The sequence below is a fragment of the Aulostomus chinensis genome, chromosome 6 (genome assembly GCF_037954235.1).
Source record: "Aulostomus chinensis isolate RoL2024-O1b breed Wild chromosome 6, RoL_Achi_v1.0, whole genome shotgun sequence".
NCBI classification, from domain to species: domain Eukaryota; kingdom Metazoa; phylum Chordata; class Actinopteri; order Syngnathiformes; family Aulostomidae; genus Aulostomus; species Aulostomus chinensis.
Window position 1 is genome coordinate 10037929 of NC_141325.1, and position 20525 is coordinate 10058453.

The 20525-nt window shown below is 40.5% G+C and overlaps 1 protein-coding gene across 3 annotated transcripts in view; it reads right to left on the reverse strand.

Moving 5' to 3' along the window:
* ipo11 (importin 11) overlaps positions 1 to 20525 on the reverse strand; it is a 92541-nt gene that overhangs the window by 24202 nt on the left and 47814 nt on the right. For all 3 annotated transcript variants that reach the window (XM_086206370.1, XM_086206369.1, XM_086206371.1), the window contains 9 exons: positions 18903 to 19016; positions 16404 to 16519; positions 15150 to 15226; positions 6673 to 6752; positions 6479 to 6559; positions 4517 to 4612; positions 3972 to 4085; positions 3483 to 3604; positions 229 to 324 (listed from right to left, as the gene is read on the reverse strand). In XM_086206370.1, coding sequence (XP_086062496.1) covers positions 229 to 324; positions 3483 to 3604; positions 3972 to 4085; positions 4517 to 4612; positions 6479 to 6559; positions 6673 to 6752; positions 15150 to 15226; positions 16404 to 16519; positions 18903 to 19016 — 896 coding nt within the window. The remainder of the gene's footprint in view (positions 1 to 228; positions 325 to 3482; positions 3605 to 3971; positions 4086 to 4516; positions 4613 to 6478; positions 6560 to 6672; positions 6753 to 15149; positions 15227 to 16403; positions 16520 to 18902; positions 19017 to 20525) is intronic.

A 20525-nucleotide genomic window follows, 5' to 3' on the forward strand; every position in this document is an offset into this window, starting at 1 on the left:
TTTTTCCTTCAATGAACAGCTAGTAAAAATATGTGCTGTACTACACTCATTTATGATCATAACTAAGGAATTTGCTGTTATCTCAATAATTCAAAACCTGCAAAATGAGCTTTTTCTAAATTAAAAAAAGACTATGGAAAGGTTTTGAGCACCATTTATTTACATTTATCGTAGAAACAGTGTTTACTCCTTGAATTTGATTGTAAAAAAAGAAGCTTGCATATTTACTCTTTGAAGGTGCCTGTTTCAGGATCTTCTGTCATCACATCGTGCAGTGCCTCCACGCAGATGTTGATGATACCACAGAACTTGTCCTGGATCACGCTGATGACACACAAGACAACATGACGTCATGAATCGTTAACAGTTCAAAACAATCTTGTGTCTGACGTTGTGGGAGTTCATATAAAGAGAGAAAAGTAAGTGGCTTATATATCAAACAAAAGGAAAAACATCAAAAGACATATGGCCATTCCAGAGGAATGTTGGTCTCTGCCTTCCATCAGCTCACATCTAAATTGTGCTCATTTTTTTATGCTTCTCACTATTCCAACATTTGGTTTCTGAAATTTCTACATGCGCATTCAAGAAGAACATGTTACTCCATCCAAGTACAAAAAGAAAAGATGGCAGAGGGTTATCAAAAAGTAGACCATACCATAATGGATAGACTTTCATGATATTTTCCAACGTTAAATGGACAACAAAAGTACAAATCTATGAGACGATTATTTTCTAAAACAGATGTGCAGGCTCAGCATCTTCTTTGAGTGTCGTCTGAAGTGACTCTCGCAGGGTCAAGGCTTTCTTTCTTCGAGAGCCGGAGTTCTTTAATATACGCCTGTTCAACCAACGCTGTCTTTCACAGCACTGAGAGGAAAGTGAGTTTCCCATGCCAACAAGAATACAAAAAAACACTGAAGGGAATGAATACAAAGAGAGAGTATATGTAGGTTTGGGCAGTGATGCATCAAATTGTGTGTCAGTTCAGGTTCTTGGGTGGGTGGGATGGAGGCAATGCTCAGTTCAGTGAGTGTGAAGAATGGGGAAAATGAGAACAATAGTGGGTGACAGAGAGATGCCCAGCCCGTAAACAAATGTGCAAGAATGTGTCCATCTTTAAAGTGAGTACATGGTTGTAAATACAACGTACAATGAGCTGAATTTACATCTGTACAAACACACGCACGCAAGTTGGTGATGAGAGTGAGAATTCATCTTTCAAAACATAGTTTGGATTTACCTCCATAAAATGAGATAGGAGTACGGGGGAGTTTTACATGTCACTGTCCACCTCTGACCCTCTAATTCCAACATTTCAGACGAAATTAGCAGCTACAGGAACAACTGTGCAAAGACAAACTCATCTCACTGCTTCCTCATCAGAACCGTGGCTACGTTCCCCTCCATGTTTGTGTCTCTCCCAAAAGCCAACTTTGTCAATAATTATACACACTAACGTTACACTGCAGACTTTGTCTTTAGTTCAGTGTTAATTACATATTACCTGTCTACTCAACTGCTATACTACTATTACTTTATCCTGATTGCTTCTCTCTAGAGGCATGAATAGTGTATGTACTCTGAGACACTTTGTGACAAATGGACTGCAGATAAGCATCGCTGATTACATAAATAGTCAAAGTGCTTTGAGTGTATAACTCATCCAAGGATTAAAGATTGATAAATGCTCTTCTTGTTCATTCCACTGTCCTGTTCCTTCAGTAGCAATTAGTTGTATAATCATGGATAAGTGCTGAAGTAGAAAAAGTAGGAGGTGTTTCATGCAAAATAATTCAGTGGAAAGAATTTATTATCATGTCAAAAAAATATATATATATCAGCACGTCATTATTCTGGATTTAATGTTGAATAGCTGACAACCTGTACGCTCCCTTACCGTCTTTTGTTTGAATGTTGTAAAGCTTTTAGAGAAAACAAGGTAATTAGATGTAGCACAGGTTACTATGGACAAGATGTGAACTCCTTCCAGTTTGGGTTTCTTATGGGGCAGAGGATCCACTGCACAGCAACCAAACCAGCCAAGGCTGTCACATTCTATATAGAGTGGGTGTGTAGCCATTATGCCCACCTGCACAACTACAAAGGTCGGATCACGAGAAAAGCTGATCATAAAACCACACAGTGGCTCCTCTGAAACCCATACAGGGAAGTTGTTCTTAAAAATCAAATCAACTGAAACGACACAGGCAGGAATGTGTAAGTCCTCCTTGGGTGTAAACTCAATTCTACCTCTCTCAAGTGTGCAGCATTGCTTGATTTTCTGCAATTTGTCACATACCAGAATTGATTAATCATTTGGGGGGGGGGGGGGGGGCATTTTGTGATGTTTAAAAAGAAATTGGTGTTTGAAATTGGAAATGCAATTCTTAATATGATGGTCGCCTGTAACGCATTTACACAAAAGCCTATTTTTCATCCCATGGTGTTTTAGTATAATCAAATGATTTAGGTGAGCATTGTTCTCTTTTGATTGCATTTTGCAGACGTCCCTACACACGTCACACAGCAGTCGGAACAGACGCGACAATTCTTTATCTGGCTAAAGAAAATGGCTCAGTTTGATGAAAAGGCTTGTTTGTGTTTTAACAATGTTTCTCTCTTGAGCTATTGATCCGGGGGGAAGCTCAAATCTGTGACTACCTTTCCGACTGGAAGAGCCCTGGATGGACAGACAGCCCCCGATCATTTATCTCTTCTATTTCTTCTTCTTCTCCAATTAAAACTGACTTTATGTGCCCTTCTGAAATACTCTTGATCTGTCTGTGATGCGCTCACTCTCGCTCTCTTGTCAAGTCTCTCTGCATGCGTGCTGCATTTAGAACTCTGTTGTCTAGTTCTGAGCCATTTCTGTTATGTTAGCCCCTTTGATGTGAAGGGGTCAGATGGTCACTCACTGTACGAACAAACACACATACACGATTAGACCTGAGCGACACATGGAGATATCGAATACCTTATCAGTCGGAGGCAGTGTGAACTCATAGAAGGGCAGTCAGCCATTGACATATGTGCACATGGATCTATTTGTACAGTAGCATGTGTGGCGGTTAATTTTAAATATCGATCATTTTTCTCCAAAATATTGACTACTCCAGGGACTGAAAAAAAGAATGATATGCTACTTTTCATTCAATTAGATCAGAGTAAACAAGACAGATGACACATTTCCTTGAGGTCTGGAAAAAAATGATTTGCTTTTTTTTTCGCCTTTACAGTTTTGTGAGCTTCAAATATATAAAATAAACAATCAATAGTATCATGTGAAGCTCTAAACTTCCTGAGAAATCCCACCACTGATGAGGACAAACAGGAGGAGCATAAATAATCTGTCAAGGATAAAATGTCTCTTGGCGTTCCCCTGTGTGCCTCTTTCAGCTGTGCGGACAAGGAAGGGGCAAAGCACTTTTCACTGGCACAAATTCCCATCTGCCCATAAATGAATGATAGATGTCTCTTACCTGTTGTCAGATGGTAAGAGAGAGAGCAGAGCCAGCGATGACAGCTTCCTCCTCTCAGGCTGAGTGATGTTGTCCATGCGGTCTACCCACATCTCTATCACGCTGCCTAACAACTGGTCCACCTGATGAGGAAAGAGAAGGATGAAAAAGAAAGATCGACAGGAGGGAGAGAAGATGAGGGATTTTCATGTAAAGCAGAAAAGGAGCAACAGAACATAAAAACACTACATTTACTCAAACCGGCCTCTTACTGTTAATTTATTAAGATGAAAGCTGGAATATCAAACCATCTTTCCTTTTGGTCAGGGCAAAAACAACTATTTCACAGTTTCACAGGAAGGATATTAAAGCAAAAAAGTGCAACCATTTGCAATTATGTGGCTGGTTACTTTTGGTACATGTTTCACTTCATACAGGTGGTTTGCAGTCATGCCTTCAAAGAGACTGCTGAGGAAACAGAAATGCAGCAATAGAAATGAGAAATTTCACCTCCTGGCCGCACTCAGAGGCCATCTGAGTGAGCAGAGAAGAGAAGAAACTGGAGTTCTGGAGAAGGATGCGGCCAATGATGCCCAAGTAGGTGGACATGACCACGGGGTATCTCTGTAGAACACATAGAAAATACAGCACATCAACGCCGAGTGCAGAAGCGCACACACGTGCACACGCAGACACACACACTAAGTGCCTTTACATAGAGCACAGGTCATTAAGCAAGATAAGGGGGGGGGAGAAGGCAACCCGCTGACACAGCATAATTCTTGAGAGGAAGTCCGTGACCTTTAACTGAGCTGAAAGATCAATAACTAACACATATTGTGTCCATAACAAATCTTTTGTGGCAGAAAAGGAAAAAGTGAAAGACCAAACATGAGCAAGAACATTACTTTACAAGATAAGGCATAAAAGAAAGATAACAAAGATCTAAAACAAGTGACAGTTCACCGTAGGTGCAAAAAACCCTTATGTTATTACAGGTTTGTTCTTGGATGAAATTCCAGTGTAGATCTACAAGGTTGTAGGGTTAAACTCACCTCACCGTCCACAATACCTCTGAAGATAGCAGGCAGCAGGGGCTGGAACATGTGGGCTCCAAGTATAGGGCTAACCTTTAAAGCTATTTCTACCACCTGCAGGGACACAGGGAGAGGGAGGATGGAAGGAAGAGGGACAGGAGAGCAAGGAGAAACAGAAGAAGAGTGAAGAGGAAGAATTCGTACAGAAGCCAGAGAGGGAGCGAGGGGGGAGGAAAAAAGAAATGAGACACGGGGTCAAACATGGTGTGAGGGAAGAGACAGAGCAAAGTGTAGGAGGACAGGGGGAGGCAAAGGGCAGTTAGTGGGAGCTTCTTTTTGGATAGATAGAGTGCAGAAAATCTTTGGTTTAATTGAGGGTCTGACCTACAGCGTGAGGCAGACACAGTTAGTCCCTCACGTTTCAGTCTCCTCAAACTCTCTTTCAGGCATTAAAGCTGAAAATAAAATACTTGAACTAAAAAGTCAACAGTTTAAGTACAGAAATATTCGTTTAAAATTACAAAATTAAAGTGGCTGATGCAAAGTGATATGCATCACAGTGATCCTCTCAAACAGAAGTTCATGAAATCTTGAGGCTTTGCAGTGACTAAAATGAGTCAAGGTCTTTAAAAAAAAAAAACATGTTTTGAGTGCAGTACAATGATTTTTATCAAAGCAAAGGCAATTTTTTTTAAGGCAAAAATGTTTAAAATCAGAAAACACAACATGAATACCAAGTATGTTATGATGATGTTAAACTTGCTTTGGTTTGCTCAAAAGTAACTGACTTGTAGCGTGAGTATGAAACTGCCTAGAAGCAGAAGACAATATCTTCAAAGGCAGCGGTGACAATTTAGTCTTCGTGACTTGAATCAACAGCATAAATCCTGAACACACACATCAACACAGTGGCTGCGACACGGACCCATGAACAGACACAACATTAACTAAGACCTAATTAAGGCTCAAATGGATTATTAGCTCAAAGATGAGTAACTTGAGGAAAGGACAGCCAGTGAGATGCTCAGTCTTACACATGCGTAGAAAGACACACGCACGGATTACTCCGGCCCTTCAGCTCTCAGGGTGCCAGTGTGTGCAGAGCTGATGGTGTGGATCTTTTGTTGTTTGCTGGCTCTCCTTTTTGTCAGAACAAAGGATTAGCAGGAGCCAGTTGTGCTGTAATACCACTGAGCTTTAGCGAGCAGGATTTCCATTCAGCACATGTGCCTACTCAGCCTGCTGTAAGATGACACATGCAGACATACAAGTGAGGACACCGAGGTGTGCACACAAGGATACCGATCGCATATCGAAGTGCAACCCAAGATGAGAAATCATTTCAAAAAAGATGGCCCACTTCTTTTTACGCCATCATATCACCACCATCATCATGACTATTGACAGATCACAGTGAGGAGGTCGATGGTGGCACACGTTTTAAAGAAATTGCTGTAGATATTGCTTTCCTTGCCTTTTGAGGTTACACGAGGGACTGGAAGCATCTGAAATGGTTGGAACTGCAGCGATCACGCGGCCTTGTTTAACTAACTTCTGGTTTGACAAGCTACAATCACCACTTTATCCATTACACAGTTTAAAAGCGGCCTTGTATGAACAAGTCCTTTATTGTTGAATCAACTTTATGTTAAGACATTTTGCCTTATTGCTATGTCAAAGTGACTACAATGACTTATTTCAAGAGGTAAAATGGGGGTGGAGGGCATGTCTCCGCCAAGGTGCTATGACCTCATCAGATTCAGATCAGGATTTGCATCAATTCCAAAACCGATTCCACTGATTTTTTGACCTAAGTTCTACCATCATACTGAATTTCAACAGAATCCATCCTCTACTCTGCAAATTAAAAGACAAACAAAAGCCAGTGATCAAACTCGTACCTCCTTGGCAGATATAGTAGTAATAGGAACCCAGACAAAGCTGAGTGATATTGTTAAGCCGGTGAGTGAGTGATATCACCTTGAGCACTTGGACCTGTCCGTCATATGTGATGTCTTTCAGGAGGTCACAGAAGGATTGACACAAAGATTCTGCATAGTTCTGTAAATGCACAAATTCACATTATGACGTTGCACATCACTTCAGTCAGTCTGTGTTTTTTGTTGTTGTTGTTGTTTATTTGACAAAGAGTGTATTTGTGTGCATGTTCTCACCTGTAGGAACTCCGTCGCAGACAAGTATATGTAGGCATTAATGATCTGAAAACAGGTGCGCAGGTTCTCGGAGCTCAACTCTGGAACAAAAGACAGGATATGAAAACTTGATGGAAGTGGAGAGAGACTCAGAAGGCAGGTGGAGAGGGAGAATAAAGAGGACTGTTATAAAATTAATCTGCTGGATAAGACTTGTGGTCAATTTGTATGCACGACAAGCTGGTCGTGCAGAGTTATGATGGTTTAAAGATGCCACTTGTATCTTTACTGTGCAGCTGCTGCACTGGATGGTTTATGCAGCAACAGTTTTGGGTGCATCTAGTTGTATTAGCACTGTATATATTTACTCAGCTCCCCTAAAACAGAACCAAACACACTGAAGTACCAAATTAACGATTTCGAGACAAATAGAAACTAGTCTGGATGAGCTTCTCCACCCAACTGTTTCAGTATATGCATGATGCAACAAATGAACATTGCAGCTACTCATCTACCAGCACTAATGCAACAGTATTTATTAACAGCTACTACATGTAAATTATTAAGTGTGCTGTTGACTCTGCAATACAAGTGAGCAAGATTTTTTTTTCTTTCTCTGATGTTAACCTGATTTTTTTCGTTTTTGCTTGTATCTGGGGCACTTAACGCTTGTGTATTAGTGGCATATGGCGCACATATGGAAAACAAAATCATCAACATTCACTTCAACATCAGTCAGGTTCATAAATTATGCAGTTACATTCACACAAGAATAAAACAAAAGCATAAACTAGAGAGGAGCTGTGTATAAGTTCAACATTGGTGACAAAGCTCAGCAGGCGTTAACCTCAAACAAGCATTATCTCTAAATGGTCTCGACATTTTGTGGGGATACAATAATACAGACAATTACACACTGAAGGCGTTGACAAAGATTTACTATTGACTGGTAAGCCAGTTTGCAAACCGAGGACTGAGTATGCAGACTACAATGCAGAAAGAAAAAAAAATGCACTGATAAATGTTTGATGTCACAAACAATAGGCGGGGGGGGGGGGGGGATTTGAGACCTAATGAAAAAAAACACCTGACCTATTAAAAATGAGTGAAGTTAAGTAAAAGAGACTGAGTAAAAACAGATCATGAAGTACAAAGATCACACAAAGTAAAACACTTGAGGGGCAGATAGAAAGCAAGAGAAAAAATTGGTTCCAAACAGTCTTGCAAAATTCAGTTAGGGCTGGGAGCACATGAGAACAATTATTTAGATCTAGAAACAGACACAGATATGCGTGCACATAGACAGACACTCTCATTTAAACATTTACTAAATCAAAATTTGTCGGGCAAATCTTTCAGTCTAATGGGCGGACGAACATCTGAATAAATAGAGGCTGAAAGGGTAGCTAAGTCTTACACCAATAATAGTTTTCACTCAGCATGCAGTGACATCAACATGCCAGAAATGCTTGGTACCAGGAAGTAGAGTCCGAAAGGAATGGGGTTCAGCAGCGGCCATGAGACGAGTAGAGGAACAAGAAGCATTTCACAGTTGTACATGAACGGGCAACACAAAGCCAGAGAGAAGAAACCAGCAGAACCACCAGTAGGAATAACGGGCAGAAATGACACGACTGCTGAAAGCAGCTCACCATGGCAACATGTGAGACCCACACTTAAAGCCTGACTATTGGACAGTTGGAGGTTAGTCCTGTCACTTGGAGGGTCATGGAGTGAAACGTGTGAGGTGTTTTGCTAACGCTGTGTTGAAGGAGACATATTTGTCCACAGTTTGGCCAAAAATCAGGTGTGAGAAGTGAAACTTGTGGCAGTGAGGACAGAAACAGAACTTTCTGAGATTGGTTGAACACTTCTACGTCACCCACACAACCAGTTGACACTTAATTACATTCACAGGTTTCAACGAGGTGGGTGCAACAGTTTTTGCGTAACCCCTGCTAACAGTGTAGTGTTTAGTTATACATCTCTGTACCAAAAAGCGTGGGACTGAGCGATCAGAGGTGAGCTCAGGAACCAATGACTGGGAAAGCTCAAATGTTTTGTGATGCAATCTGCTTTGATTCAGACTGTGTCATGTGGACGAAACAAATCTTTCTACAAGAGAATCAGACTTTATGCCACTAGTGGCCTCCAGCTGATGGCAAATACCAGAAAAGCTCTCACGGCAACCCTGCAGTGACACCTGATCAACATTCCAGACAACATCCATAGGCGCAGAGACGTCACCAGTACGTCTCCACAAACCCAGAATGACACCAACATGAGTATAAATGTTTGAGTGAGCCAACTTGCTAGCACCTCAGGTACAGACTGAAGGTTGAGCCTGTTCAAATACCGGGAAAATAATGACAAATATGACAAAGGGATACATTTGGAATGAAAGTTGACCTTCGGATAAAGAGCTCTCCAAGAAAACCTAGCTGTAAATGGAGCTATTACACGAACAAAAGCATTTGTCTGTGACATCCTTTACACTGCAACCCCCCTAATGATGGATTCTCAAGCGCACAAATGGGAGATGGATTACATCTATCCAGGTTATGTATGTGGATATCACAGAAATGATGTAGCAACGAGTACATCGAAAATAATCACAACGTTAAATTACTTTCTTATTTGATTTGAAAAAAATTCTTACAGCCGAAGCACTGCCCTCTGCTCCCTCCCGTCTGGCCACATCCTGTTATCTCACGCTGTCAGCTGGATTAGCGAGCTCACGTAAAGATAACAACATAATAACCACACGCTAATGTCACCAGGTATTAACAAATGTCTATTGGTGGACACATTTCTGTAATGTCAAATCATCCAACCCCTCCGTACTTTGATAGCACCAACACAATCGTTTCAGTACTACCGAGTATAGAATGAAGTCAGTCTTCAAGTTGCAGTTTATATGTGGTGTAAAACTGCTTTAATTGGAAAAATGCTGACACGGGGGAACCTAAAAATTAAGTTTAAATTGCATTTTTTTCACGTTTTTCTTTTTCTCCTGTTATGAAACTGTGACAATGCCAAGGAGCTGAAAAGTTTAAAAAAAAAACTGTAAAGAATGTGTCAAATAAACTCAAATTTTGTTAGACGTTAAATATGTAAATGATAGCCAGCCTAAGTCATACAACTTAGCCATTCTCCCCGAAGCCCGAGGGTGACAGCACCCTTGCCTTACCTTACATCTCGGCATACATTGATATATTTTACAACTATTACCTTCCGCCAGGGAAAATGCTGCAAAATGGGAGTGTATCATTTTATATTAGAACCGCCACCCATTTTACTATAAACCAAAGTACTAGTTCAAAGCGGGAAAATGACGATCTATCTTCAAGCTATGCTTCACTTTATTTTTACAGCGAACATATACACGCATAGAACAGCTTTCCACATCTCTGCCCGTTAATAATTCTACCACCACAACCACCGTTATTACTCGCCTTGCTGATAAAGCTCTGTACGTACTACAGTAATATCCTCTGAAGGATAAATATCAATACAAGAGGAGGGAGAAGTACAGGTATTCATATATATATTAAAAAAAACAAAGAATTTAATTCTCCTTCCAGGAGTCAGGTCAGGCAGCTCAGAGCACTGAGGCCTGGACTTGATAAGACCCCCCTCCACACTATTACAAATGAACCCAGGGCACACCAAGTCTCCTCGTATGAATACAAATATCTTGTCAAAACAACAGGGTTTCTAGTTATTGGAAGTGAGAGTTCACTTCCTTTTCCATGCAGCTTTCCCACACCGAGCTAAATGGATGAAAGTGAAGGTGGATTCCCAGCTATTCAACTGAACTGCTACATATTTGCCTCTTTCATTTTTAACAGAAATATAAAAGTGTTGTTTTTTTTTCAACAATCAACTGTGCTAATTTGTTGTGGTCTTTTCAACTTTCCCAACCATAAATATAGACAGGAAGAGTAAATTTAAAAAAAACAAAAACAACTATGACTATGAATTTAATTCATGGAACATCTTCATTTCTGAGCTGTCAAATTCAAAATATTTTTCATGATTCTCTGTTCATTCCCACAAATGACACTTAACAAAATCGCAACGCACGCATTTTCTAAAGTCAACTGTATTCTGAATGTCCGAAAAAGTCACAGAATGAAACTGAATTCAGAAAGGGCAAATCAATGTTACAAATGCAATTACATTTTAACAAACGGGCAAAAATCAGCCCTCCACACATGTGCACCATCATTTTCTTTAATTAAACCATCACAACAACAGCTGGTTAACTACTGATTAAGCTTTGGTCAGTATATCTTTCATAGCCCTGAGTGTTTGCTGCACAATTCTCCTTGCTCATTAATATTCAGAGGAAGATGAAACTCACATTTGACCGTAATGGCCACTGAAGTGCCTCTAACAGCTAAAATGAGGACACCTCTGAACCCAGTAGCTTTAATATATGTGAAAGGGTTGGTAATAGTAGCCGGGTAAAAAGGAACCAACACCAAAAGTTGTGCATACATGCAGGAAGGACAGAACATAATATTTGGATGGGGTAAATCCCTGGGTTTTGATTAAAAAAATGCACCAAACAAAATGTAAACTGACTACTCTTGTTTTAATTATTTTCCCCCCCTTTAATTTATATCTCTAGACACAGAAAAAGTAAAGCGAACAAACTCTTGAAAAAGATTATTCAGTGTTAATTGCTGTATAACTATTTAGGCTGCACTCCTTCAGGCCTTCTGTAGGAGTAGAAATTACACCCCAGCTCTAACGACACATCGTACCTCACCAGGTTTTATTGTACACAAATGCCTGGATGTAAAAATATGACAGCGAACACGGCCAACAAGAGTCTCAACCACGTTTGAGGGATGAGCAAGCATCTCCCTTTGGTGCTGGAGTGAGTACATCATGAATGAGTCACTGTGCTTGAGAGAAAAGCTCAGAGAAGGACGCGCTGAAGTGGAGATACTACGTGTTTCGCATTCGCTTCATCACGTTCACTCTGGTTCGTAGTTTGTTAGTCAAGGATTGTGGTTGGTGCTGCAGTTCTGTTTTGTTTTGTTTTTCACTGTTTTTGGTTGTTTTTTTACCCTGCACCAGCTGGCCCTCAGGGGAGAAGTATTTCTATGCACAGCATGTCTTCAGTTTTATTTTAGTAAATAAAATGATGTTCTCTTTGTGGAACGGGATTGGGTTTTCACAGCGCTGAGATGCTTTATCACAAGCACAATCTGGACTCTTAAGCTTTCCATGTACATTTGCCTGCAGCCTTTGTGGACCGGAAACTACTTCATTTTAACAACTTCTTTCTTTTTTCTGATCTTTTAAACATTTAACAAACAAACACCCCTCCCATGCCTTCACATCGTTGAAAGCTTAGTTTTATAACCACGTTTTTACATAAATAATGAGCATTTTGAAATATAATGGCTGGGAGATTAATGCCCACTTAAGCTCTATCACTTACTCACACTAACCAGGGTAAAGCCAAAAAGAAAAAAAGAAGCTGCCGCGCTACTCTTCATCATATCTAGTCGGCACACCGCGCAGCTGAAATGTGTCCTACTTAAGAGCATGTGGCAGTGATATAGAGAGCAGTGCTGGTCTAACAATTAAGCCAAGGCAAGGCTCTTGACATTCTAATTAGGGAATTTGTTGCTCCAGTTTAGCAGTGATGGAGCAGGGCTCTTTATCGGCCAGGCCAGGCCACATACCTGGCAAGCTGCGACATCGAACCCAGCCAGACTCTCTCAATGGCCCACATCTCTCCACTGCTCTCTCCACGGACAAAATAAATGAATCACCCAACACTGTGCCAAAGATGACGACTCACCAAAGTCCCCCCCCCCCCCCCCCCCCAAAAATACAAATTTTTTTCCATGGTAATTTTTGATGTATGTAAATAAAGGCGTGAGAGGTGAGTGCAGGTTTTTATTTTCTTGAATTTAGGAGGATGGATGGGAGCAATCAATCCTGAAACAGAAAAAAAAAGCTTTGTTGAAAGAGATGTGGACTCTGAAATGGATTTCCAGCGGGTGGTTGATGAGTTCTGAAAAAAGAGACTACTACAAAGAATAATAAATAATAATTATTCCTGAGAAATATCCCTTAAATATGATCCATTACTTTGTTACGTGCTGTGTAACGTGGGTAGGTTCTAAATTGAGCTTCCCTTCTTGAAGAACCAGATGAATACTTGATAAAATACTTCATTTACTTGTTGCTGTCATGGAGCAACTGGTTCTTAAATTAATAACAAGACACACTTTCTTGGAGTTCAGCCAACGCTTGGGTCTGCATCACTTTGTCTTTGTCTGGCTTTAATAGCTGATTCTCTACTTTTAATTCTTTCAGTTCATCTATGTAACACTCTGTTACTGGTCTAAAATGTAACACAGTGTTCTTGTGTTCTGGTTCATTGATTTGTGTTAACCCTTGTGTTGAGTTCTAGATTAGAGTTACAAGAGCTTCTCTTCTACCTTGACTTGCATCCATATCGAAGCCCTTTCCTTCATAAATGTTTTCATAAATGTTACCACCATGACTTCTTAAATCATCAAATTCTATCCACCACTTCTCCAAATCTCTGCTTTATCTTCCCTCTTTGTAACCCTTTGTTTCAACCAGTCAAGAGTGTTTTCTTGAGTCTTGTCCTCTTCTATGTCCAGTGGAGTCCCAACCCACACTGTAAGTGATCAAATGCTCCAGTAAGCCAATCAGTCTACGCTAGTGTTCATATTAGTCTGACTCACTCACTATGTGCTGGAGCACCAAATCAATACGGCTCCTCATCTCTCTGTCTCTCGCTCTCTCTCTCTCTCACACACACACACACACACACACACACACACGCGAGCACCACAGCAAGTGCATTGTCCCAGTATTCCGAGCTTGTGATAAATCACACAGCCAGTTCTATTCAATCTGCCACCAGCACAGCTGCCAACAAAACCCAGAGCAGTCGCCCTGATGGCTCAAGGCTTTTTTCAAATCCAAAACTGTGATCATTACAGGCTATTAGTCGGAAATAATGAAACTATGATAACTGCTGACGTTAATGACAATGGATTGGATTAATTTTCCCTTTCAACTAATTACCTCCACCAAGGAGGTACTGCGATCATTGGTGCTGTTTTAAGCAGGATACCTCAAAAAAACAGAGGATGGATTTTGAGTAAGCTTGTGCGAAGGATTGAGCTTAGGTTGAAAAAGAAAACCTGATATTATTACAGAATTGATCCAGAACCAGATCTCAGATCTGACCTGGTGCCTGCTTCAGCTGTGTACTCTGTCAATAAAAAGACTTTGATTGTAGTTGAGTAGCCGTTTTCCAAACATTGTGTGTGACCCATTTTGATGTGAAATGCTTGATTAAAGCACATCCCTCATGCTGAGGGAGCCAAAATTGTACCTGATACACAACCGTCACTGATGTTCTGCAATGATGATTTTATTCTTGCCTTCTTCTCCAACAACTAATTCACTTTTAAAACTACCAATCAAAAGTTCTACTGGACTTAATAAAGGCCTGGTAAGCTCCTTTCTCTGACGTTGCCACCTTACGAAGTTCTCACTTAGGTCAAGCTGTAGAAAAGTTGTGCTGTCCATGATGCAGCTCCAAGTTGTTTCAGTCCAGTCGCGAGACGTCCTCCATTGCTTTGTGTCGGCCTGGGAGAAGCACCCGACTCAACCTTTTATCATTCAACTCTGGCTTGGTTGTATCTATATAAATCGTTGTCGTCATGGGCGGTCAAAGAAAAGTCAGCTGAGTTTTACTGGTTGGTGGTTTCAGGTGTTAAAAAGGCAACAGTGACACACACGCAGAGCAGAAACAACCCGCGGGGCTGAGGCACCCAGATTTACTGGACCATCAGTGGTCAGCGGCTTTGTGTGACACAGCTGGAGAGAGAGGAAGGTGATTCCTCACAATGAAATAAGATTTTAATCCTAAATCTATCATTGGATGGCGAGTTGCCTCGAATAAATGAATCAATGATACGCCCACTCACTTACTAGAGGAAGAGAATTATACAGGCGTAACATTATAGTGTAAAGTTTTAAAAGGTTCAGACAGTCTGCTTGCTGATTGTTCTGACACATTTCGAATCACTACTGCTCATTAACAGGTGGCTTGCTGCATGCATGTGCTTGTTGAATTAATATCTTCAAATGTGATTAGTTTTAAAGCGGAGTGTCATCAATGCTACTTGTAACATTCTGTCTCTGCCCTGCATCCAAAATCATTTTAATGTGTCCTTAACACATATCTAAACAGATAAACATTATAAACACAAAAGCTGACTAATGGTTTGAACTCACCCAGTCAAGAGAGGCCAAAGCTTGTTCTAAAGCATTTTATCAGTAGTGTTGAAAACGGCTAAATGCCATGAAGTTACTTGAAAATAAAGAAAAAAAGGAAATGCGTCCACTCAAAAGACTCAAGCGCAGGCACGCAGACACACTCTAAACCAACTAACACCAGTAGACAAAATGTCATTCGTGCTCACCGAGCAAAGCTGACATATTCTGGAAAATTCTGAGCAGCTCCGGGGTGATGGCTGGGCTGTTCTCCAAAGTCACTAACCTGCATGAAGAGAGGGGAGGGAGAGAAGGGGTGAGAGGGAGACAGATTAGACGGCAAAAGAAAATGAGAAGAGAGGTAAAAGAGGACAAATTACAGTGAGAAGGAAGAGACCGTAGGCTTCACAAAGGAGTGAAAACATAATAACAGAAAATATGAAAGAGGACAGGACAGCAATCAAGCATATGATTGTCTGACTAACAAGTATATTGACAGCATGAGGACAGGTTTATTTATATTCTATATGCACATGGAATGATCAAAGAAGATTTACCTTTCTACAAATGTCTACCCACCATCTAGAAACTAGCTAGTAAAAAGTTTAAAAAACAAACACAATAGAAAAGAAAATCCTATTGTCTTGTGAACAAAGCAAATATCTAGGGCGCAACTTTCCACATGAAAGACATGCCAGAAACATAAAAATGTAATTATAATATTAATTCATTTTGCTACATTAAAGCGACAAGGACACACAGCCTGCTACTTTCTGCCACTCTCCACAGGGATAGACAAAAGTAGGACTTAGAAGGAGATGAGAGTACAGGTCTCTTCCACTGAAGCAAATCTTACGTAGGTGCACTCCTGGTCATTTTACAAAACTTCAAAACAGCACGTTTGGAAAGACAAGATTGTGAACTGCATGACTTATCAACAGCTCCAGAATGAATTTTGCTTTTTCAGAGGCCATCAAACATATTTTAGTGAGCTTTTGTACTACTACTTATCGGGTCATCATTATATACATACATAAACACACACACAGACACACACAGACACACACAGACACACACACACACACATATACATACATATATAGATATATACACACACACACACACACACACATATATATATATATATATATATATATATACACACACATATACATACATATATAGATATACATAGATATAGATATAGATATAGATATAGATATAGAGAGAGTCATGTTTAGGCCTAATCTGACTGAATGGAAGAATGAGTTATGAGTTGAGCGATGGTAAGCTGTGAAAAGACATACAGTCACAGTATGCGTGTGGTGCTCTGTGAATGCTGAAGTGTGAAGTCAAGTGAAGTGCAAGAGGGAAAATTAGTCCTTCATAAATGTCTGCCTTGGGGAACATTCTCAATAAATTATGTATTTTCTTCCATAAGCAAATGGAACGTGTATCCATACCAAAGCTCCAATCCATCCTCCAACAAATACACATGAGGTGGCTGGGAAACATCGGTGCTCAGTTGGATGACAGGCAGAAGGAAAGGATACAGGTTCTTACTTTCTGCCCCGAGGCCCTGTAGGAACACACAGATACAGGAGGCTGATGTCAATTAAGTAAATTCAGACAACTTGACAAAGAAGGAAAAAAGGGCTATAAAAGACTTCATGAGTGTCCCTCAGAGACTGCCAAAGCAGAGTGAAGCAGTTGAAATATGTAGAAACCTTCAAAATCCCAGCGCTCTGATTCATCCCTTCACACCCTGCACATTTTGCCAGAGTATTCTGTTACTTGCATGTCAGACTGGACCGTTCCACTGCCCCAAGAGCACAACTTGAACCTACCACAGATGAGTTGCATGCAAAAGGATGTGTCTTGGGTTGAATAAATTCACAGGTGCATTGAGATGCTCCATGTTTGATATGTAAGACATAACTACACTGATTCAGTCTGTAACAGTAAAAAGCAAGAAGTGCAAAATCAATGCTGCACATAGATATGAATGTAAGGAAGCCCACCAGGCAGAGGAGCCGCTCCTACAAGCTATTCAGTAGTTAGTTCGATAGCTAATGTAGCTAGTGTGGATTGGTGAGGAGGAACAAACAACAACTGTTTAGACGTCAACATGTGACTGTTGCATCAGTAGATACTGACTGTGTTGTTAAAACCACGCCAAAGGAGTTGAATGTAGTGTTGAACTGTAAAGTTACACCAACACCATGTTAGCAGTGTGTGTATATGGAAATACCTACAGGGTAAAAAAAGAAAAACAGAGAATTATCCGCCACAATTTGATTTGAGAAGATGACAAAAATGTGGCACAGTAACTCATTCAGTCTGGGTTAATGCACCTGACCTCAGCCCCTCTAGAACATATTAGAGCTCATCAGCGCCATGTGGGCCAAACACATAAAACCAACTTTGTTGCCAGGTCCATTAAAGAGTAGCACCTGGCACATGGCAGCATCTGAACAATCCACTTCCACTGAACAACGAATTTAATAAACAAAATTAAATAAAACAAGCTATCTGGAATAGATGATCATTCATTTAATTACGTTTCAGTAGCATTCTCTGGAATTACTTTGCTACACTGTTCGATTGCAAATGACACTAATGGGCATTTTTCCAGTGATCCTAGAAAGGAGAGATGAGAACTGGCTGGCTGCGAAACTGAGGTGTGTGAGCCAATGGTTTGGTGTGAGACCAAATCCTGAGAGTGGTGAGTTTGGAATGGCAGCTGATTGAGGGAGTTTCCATCTGACAGCGGCCATATTAAGAGATTGATACAGACAAAACAACCCTCTCCCCCCCCAAAAGAAACCAGATCCCCCCCCCCCCCAAAAAAGGATAAATATGAATAAGGTTACCCATAAAAATAGTTAACCGAAATAATACTAAGTCTGTGTTCATACTGAGAAATCTAGCACGCAAAAGAAGTTTTGTTGCAAGAAAAACATTCTAGTTCGTACATAATTTAAAATTAAACAGAAATACAGGATTAGACTCGGGCTGTACCATATCACAAAAATATCATACCCTCCTTTATTTTTCAGGGCAATATCACATTTCTAAGCTTTTCTTGTTGTAAAGAATAATTCAGAAGGAACAGCAAATTCAGGCTCAAAGTTCTGCTTTACAAAATACAGGAGGCTTTTATTTGGTTCCTTTTTCCTAAAACCAATTTCATCTTTATTTATGAATTATTACACTATAAGAAAGCATTTTCTTGACAAAATGCTCCAGGCTCTGCAAAAGTAAACAACATTAAATGAACTTCTTTCTGGTCCTGATGACAAGAATGTCCTGACATCTGGGTGGTTGAATCAGACGTCGCAGTCAGACCAGTGCTGTGTGCGAATACTTGGAGCTCTGAGTGAGCTAACGCTAAGTTAGCATGAGTAGACTCTCCTCTGGCTCATCTATGATGCTTTTGTTTTGTTTTACAAGATGGACGGAAGAAAGTCTGCATTTGCTGTGTTTAGTTTATGTGCTTGTTATTCATGGAGTCCGGAATGGAACAGAGCAGTAATGGTGTGATTTGGTTAAGAGAAAATCCTTCTTGTGTGAGCCTGGAAAGGCGACAGGTAGAATGTCCAGTGATGCTCAATCTAAATTATTTCTATAGGACAGTAGATTGTGGACACATTCTAATTAAAAGTCTATGATCATCATATCGCACAGCCCTAGATGAGAGATGAAAAATTGACTCTCTTTCCATGGGGTTGAGGTCTTCAATGACTAAAGAAGAGGTATAATGTTTTTTTTTGGTCATTGTAGATAAATAGAACTAAATCTGTCAGCTACTTTTAACCGTGCACGACTCCAGATTGCCGGGACTCGAAACTGGGACCTGTTTTTTTCAGGATTTCTTGGGATGCAGACTTAACTTTGACTGAGCTGTCCATGTCATGCACGAACATTTTGCACGTGTTGCAGAATTTTAGGGTGCACCTTACCTGTACCAGGTGGATAAGAGTAGTGAGTATGGCACATCGGAGCATGTTGTGCTCTTCCGATTGCTTCCAAAGCAACGGCAGGTACTGAACCAAACAACCTACATATGGCCGGATCTGTAGAACAGGAAAAGAACCAACAAAAAATAAACATATATAAACACAAGAACCAAAGTACATTACATTTTCCATGTCAACTAATATTCTTGAGTGAAAGTTGCAGATGGATAAAAGAGGAAACAACGCCAGGAGATAGTGACACGTAGGACAGCCCAAAACCGACAGGGTTGTTGGATTGGTACACGGGGCAGGCAGTTTCAGGTCAACTTTCACAAAAAATTAACTGCTTTGGCCGAGTGAGTCAAAAAAAGGTCAAAAGGAACATTCTGAGCTAGCTATTAATAATTTACTTTGTGTGTAATATTCCCCTTTCCCTTTCTGCCTCTCTTTCAGAGAAACACAGGCACACTCAAGCAATAATGCAGCTGCATGCAAGAGTTGTAATCCTTTTCATTCTCATTTACAGACTCCCCTGGATGGAGGTACTATCAACATATTTCTCCACTCAATCAGCTTTTCCCTTTAATTCATTACCCCTCTGGATGTTACAGTCTAATTTTAAAGATAAGTCCTTATTTAGGAAAAGAATGGTATTCTGTGAAATACGGCTGCCTCAGCAAAACATGGGGAACCACATCATTTGTTTTAGTTGATCAGCCATTTCATTCAGTAACAGCTACCCTTCCTGGGGTCAACAGGAATGCCTAAACACACAGACCAGTCATCAAGCAGGTGACTATTTGTCCTTGAAATATTAATATGCAGCATACAGGAAATTAGCTCTTCTGACCGATGTAGAAGCAACAGCTGCGCCTGTTGTTATGTGTCAAGCAGCCTAACTCAGCATTTTGAAAAATCTGGCCACACTCGGGCTGTTATGTCAACCTTCCTGGGCACGGCTGATAATATATTGTCCGCATGCAATAGCAGTGCCTCAATGAAATATTTCACAATGAATTCTTCAACAAACAAGAAAATAAACAGCTGACCAAGCAGTAAGAGATCTAAACTAAATCCCCTCTCGCGACAGTCGCCATGTTCACCACCGTAGTATTTACCAGGGTTTATCTCAATTCTGTGTTGCACATTACTTGAGACTTGAAAAAATGATGGCTTATCCTAGTTTAGGTGGAGATGCTGCAAAGCCAGCCAACCTTAAGACTACCCTGACATCTCAGTACAGCACTGTATTATGTGTTTGAAAATGCTTTTCTGACATGTTCCTGTTATATGGACAGGCTGCGGACACCACACTGAGATTTTTTGTTAGATAACACCCTCATAAAAGGAGCTGGCTGGACAAAGAGGGAACAGCAGACAGGAGACATGACAGGCTGCCTTCAAGAGAACAATAAAGTGACAAAAACAGACCCACGAAGCAGCCTAGGGTGACGCTTGCGATAGTTTGCTCTGCTGCACGTTGAAAATCTGTCATTATCTTCATTTCAACTGAAGCTACACTCACCGTGGCTTCATTGTATGTTTTTTTTTTTTTTTTCTAAGATGCAACCACTTGTTGTAAAATCCCCTTTGAGAGGGTTTGGAATATTAAAAGGACTTCCTCTG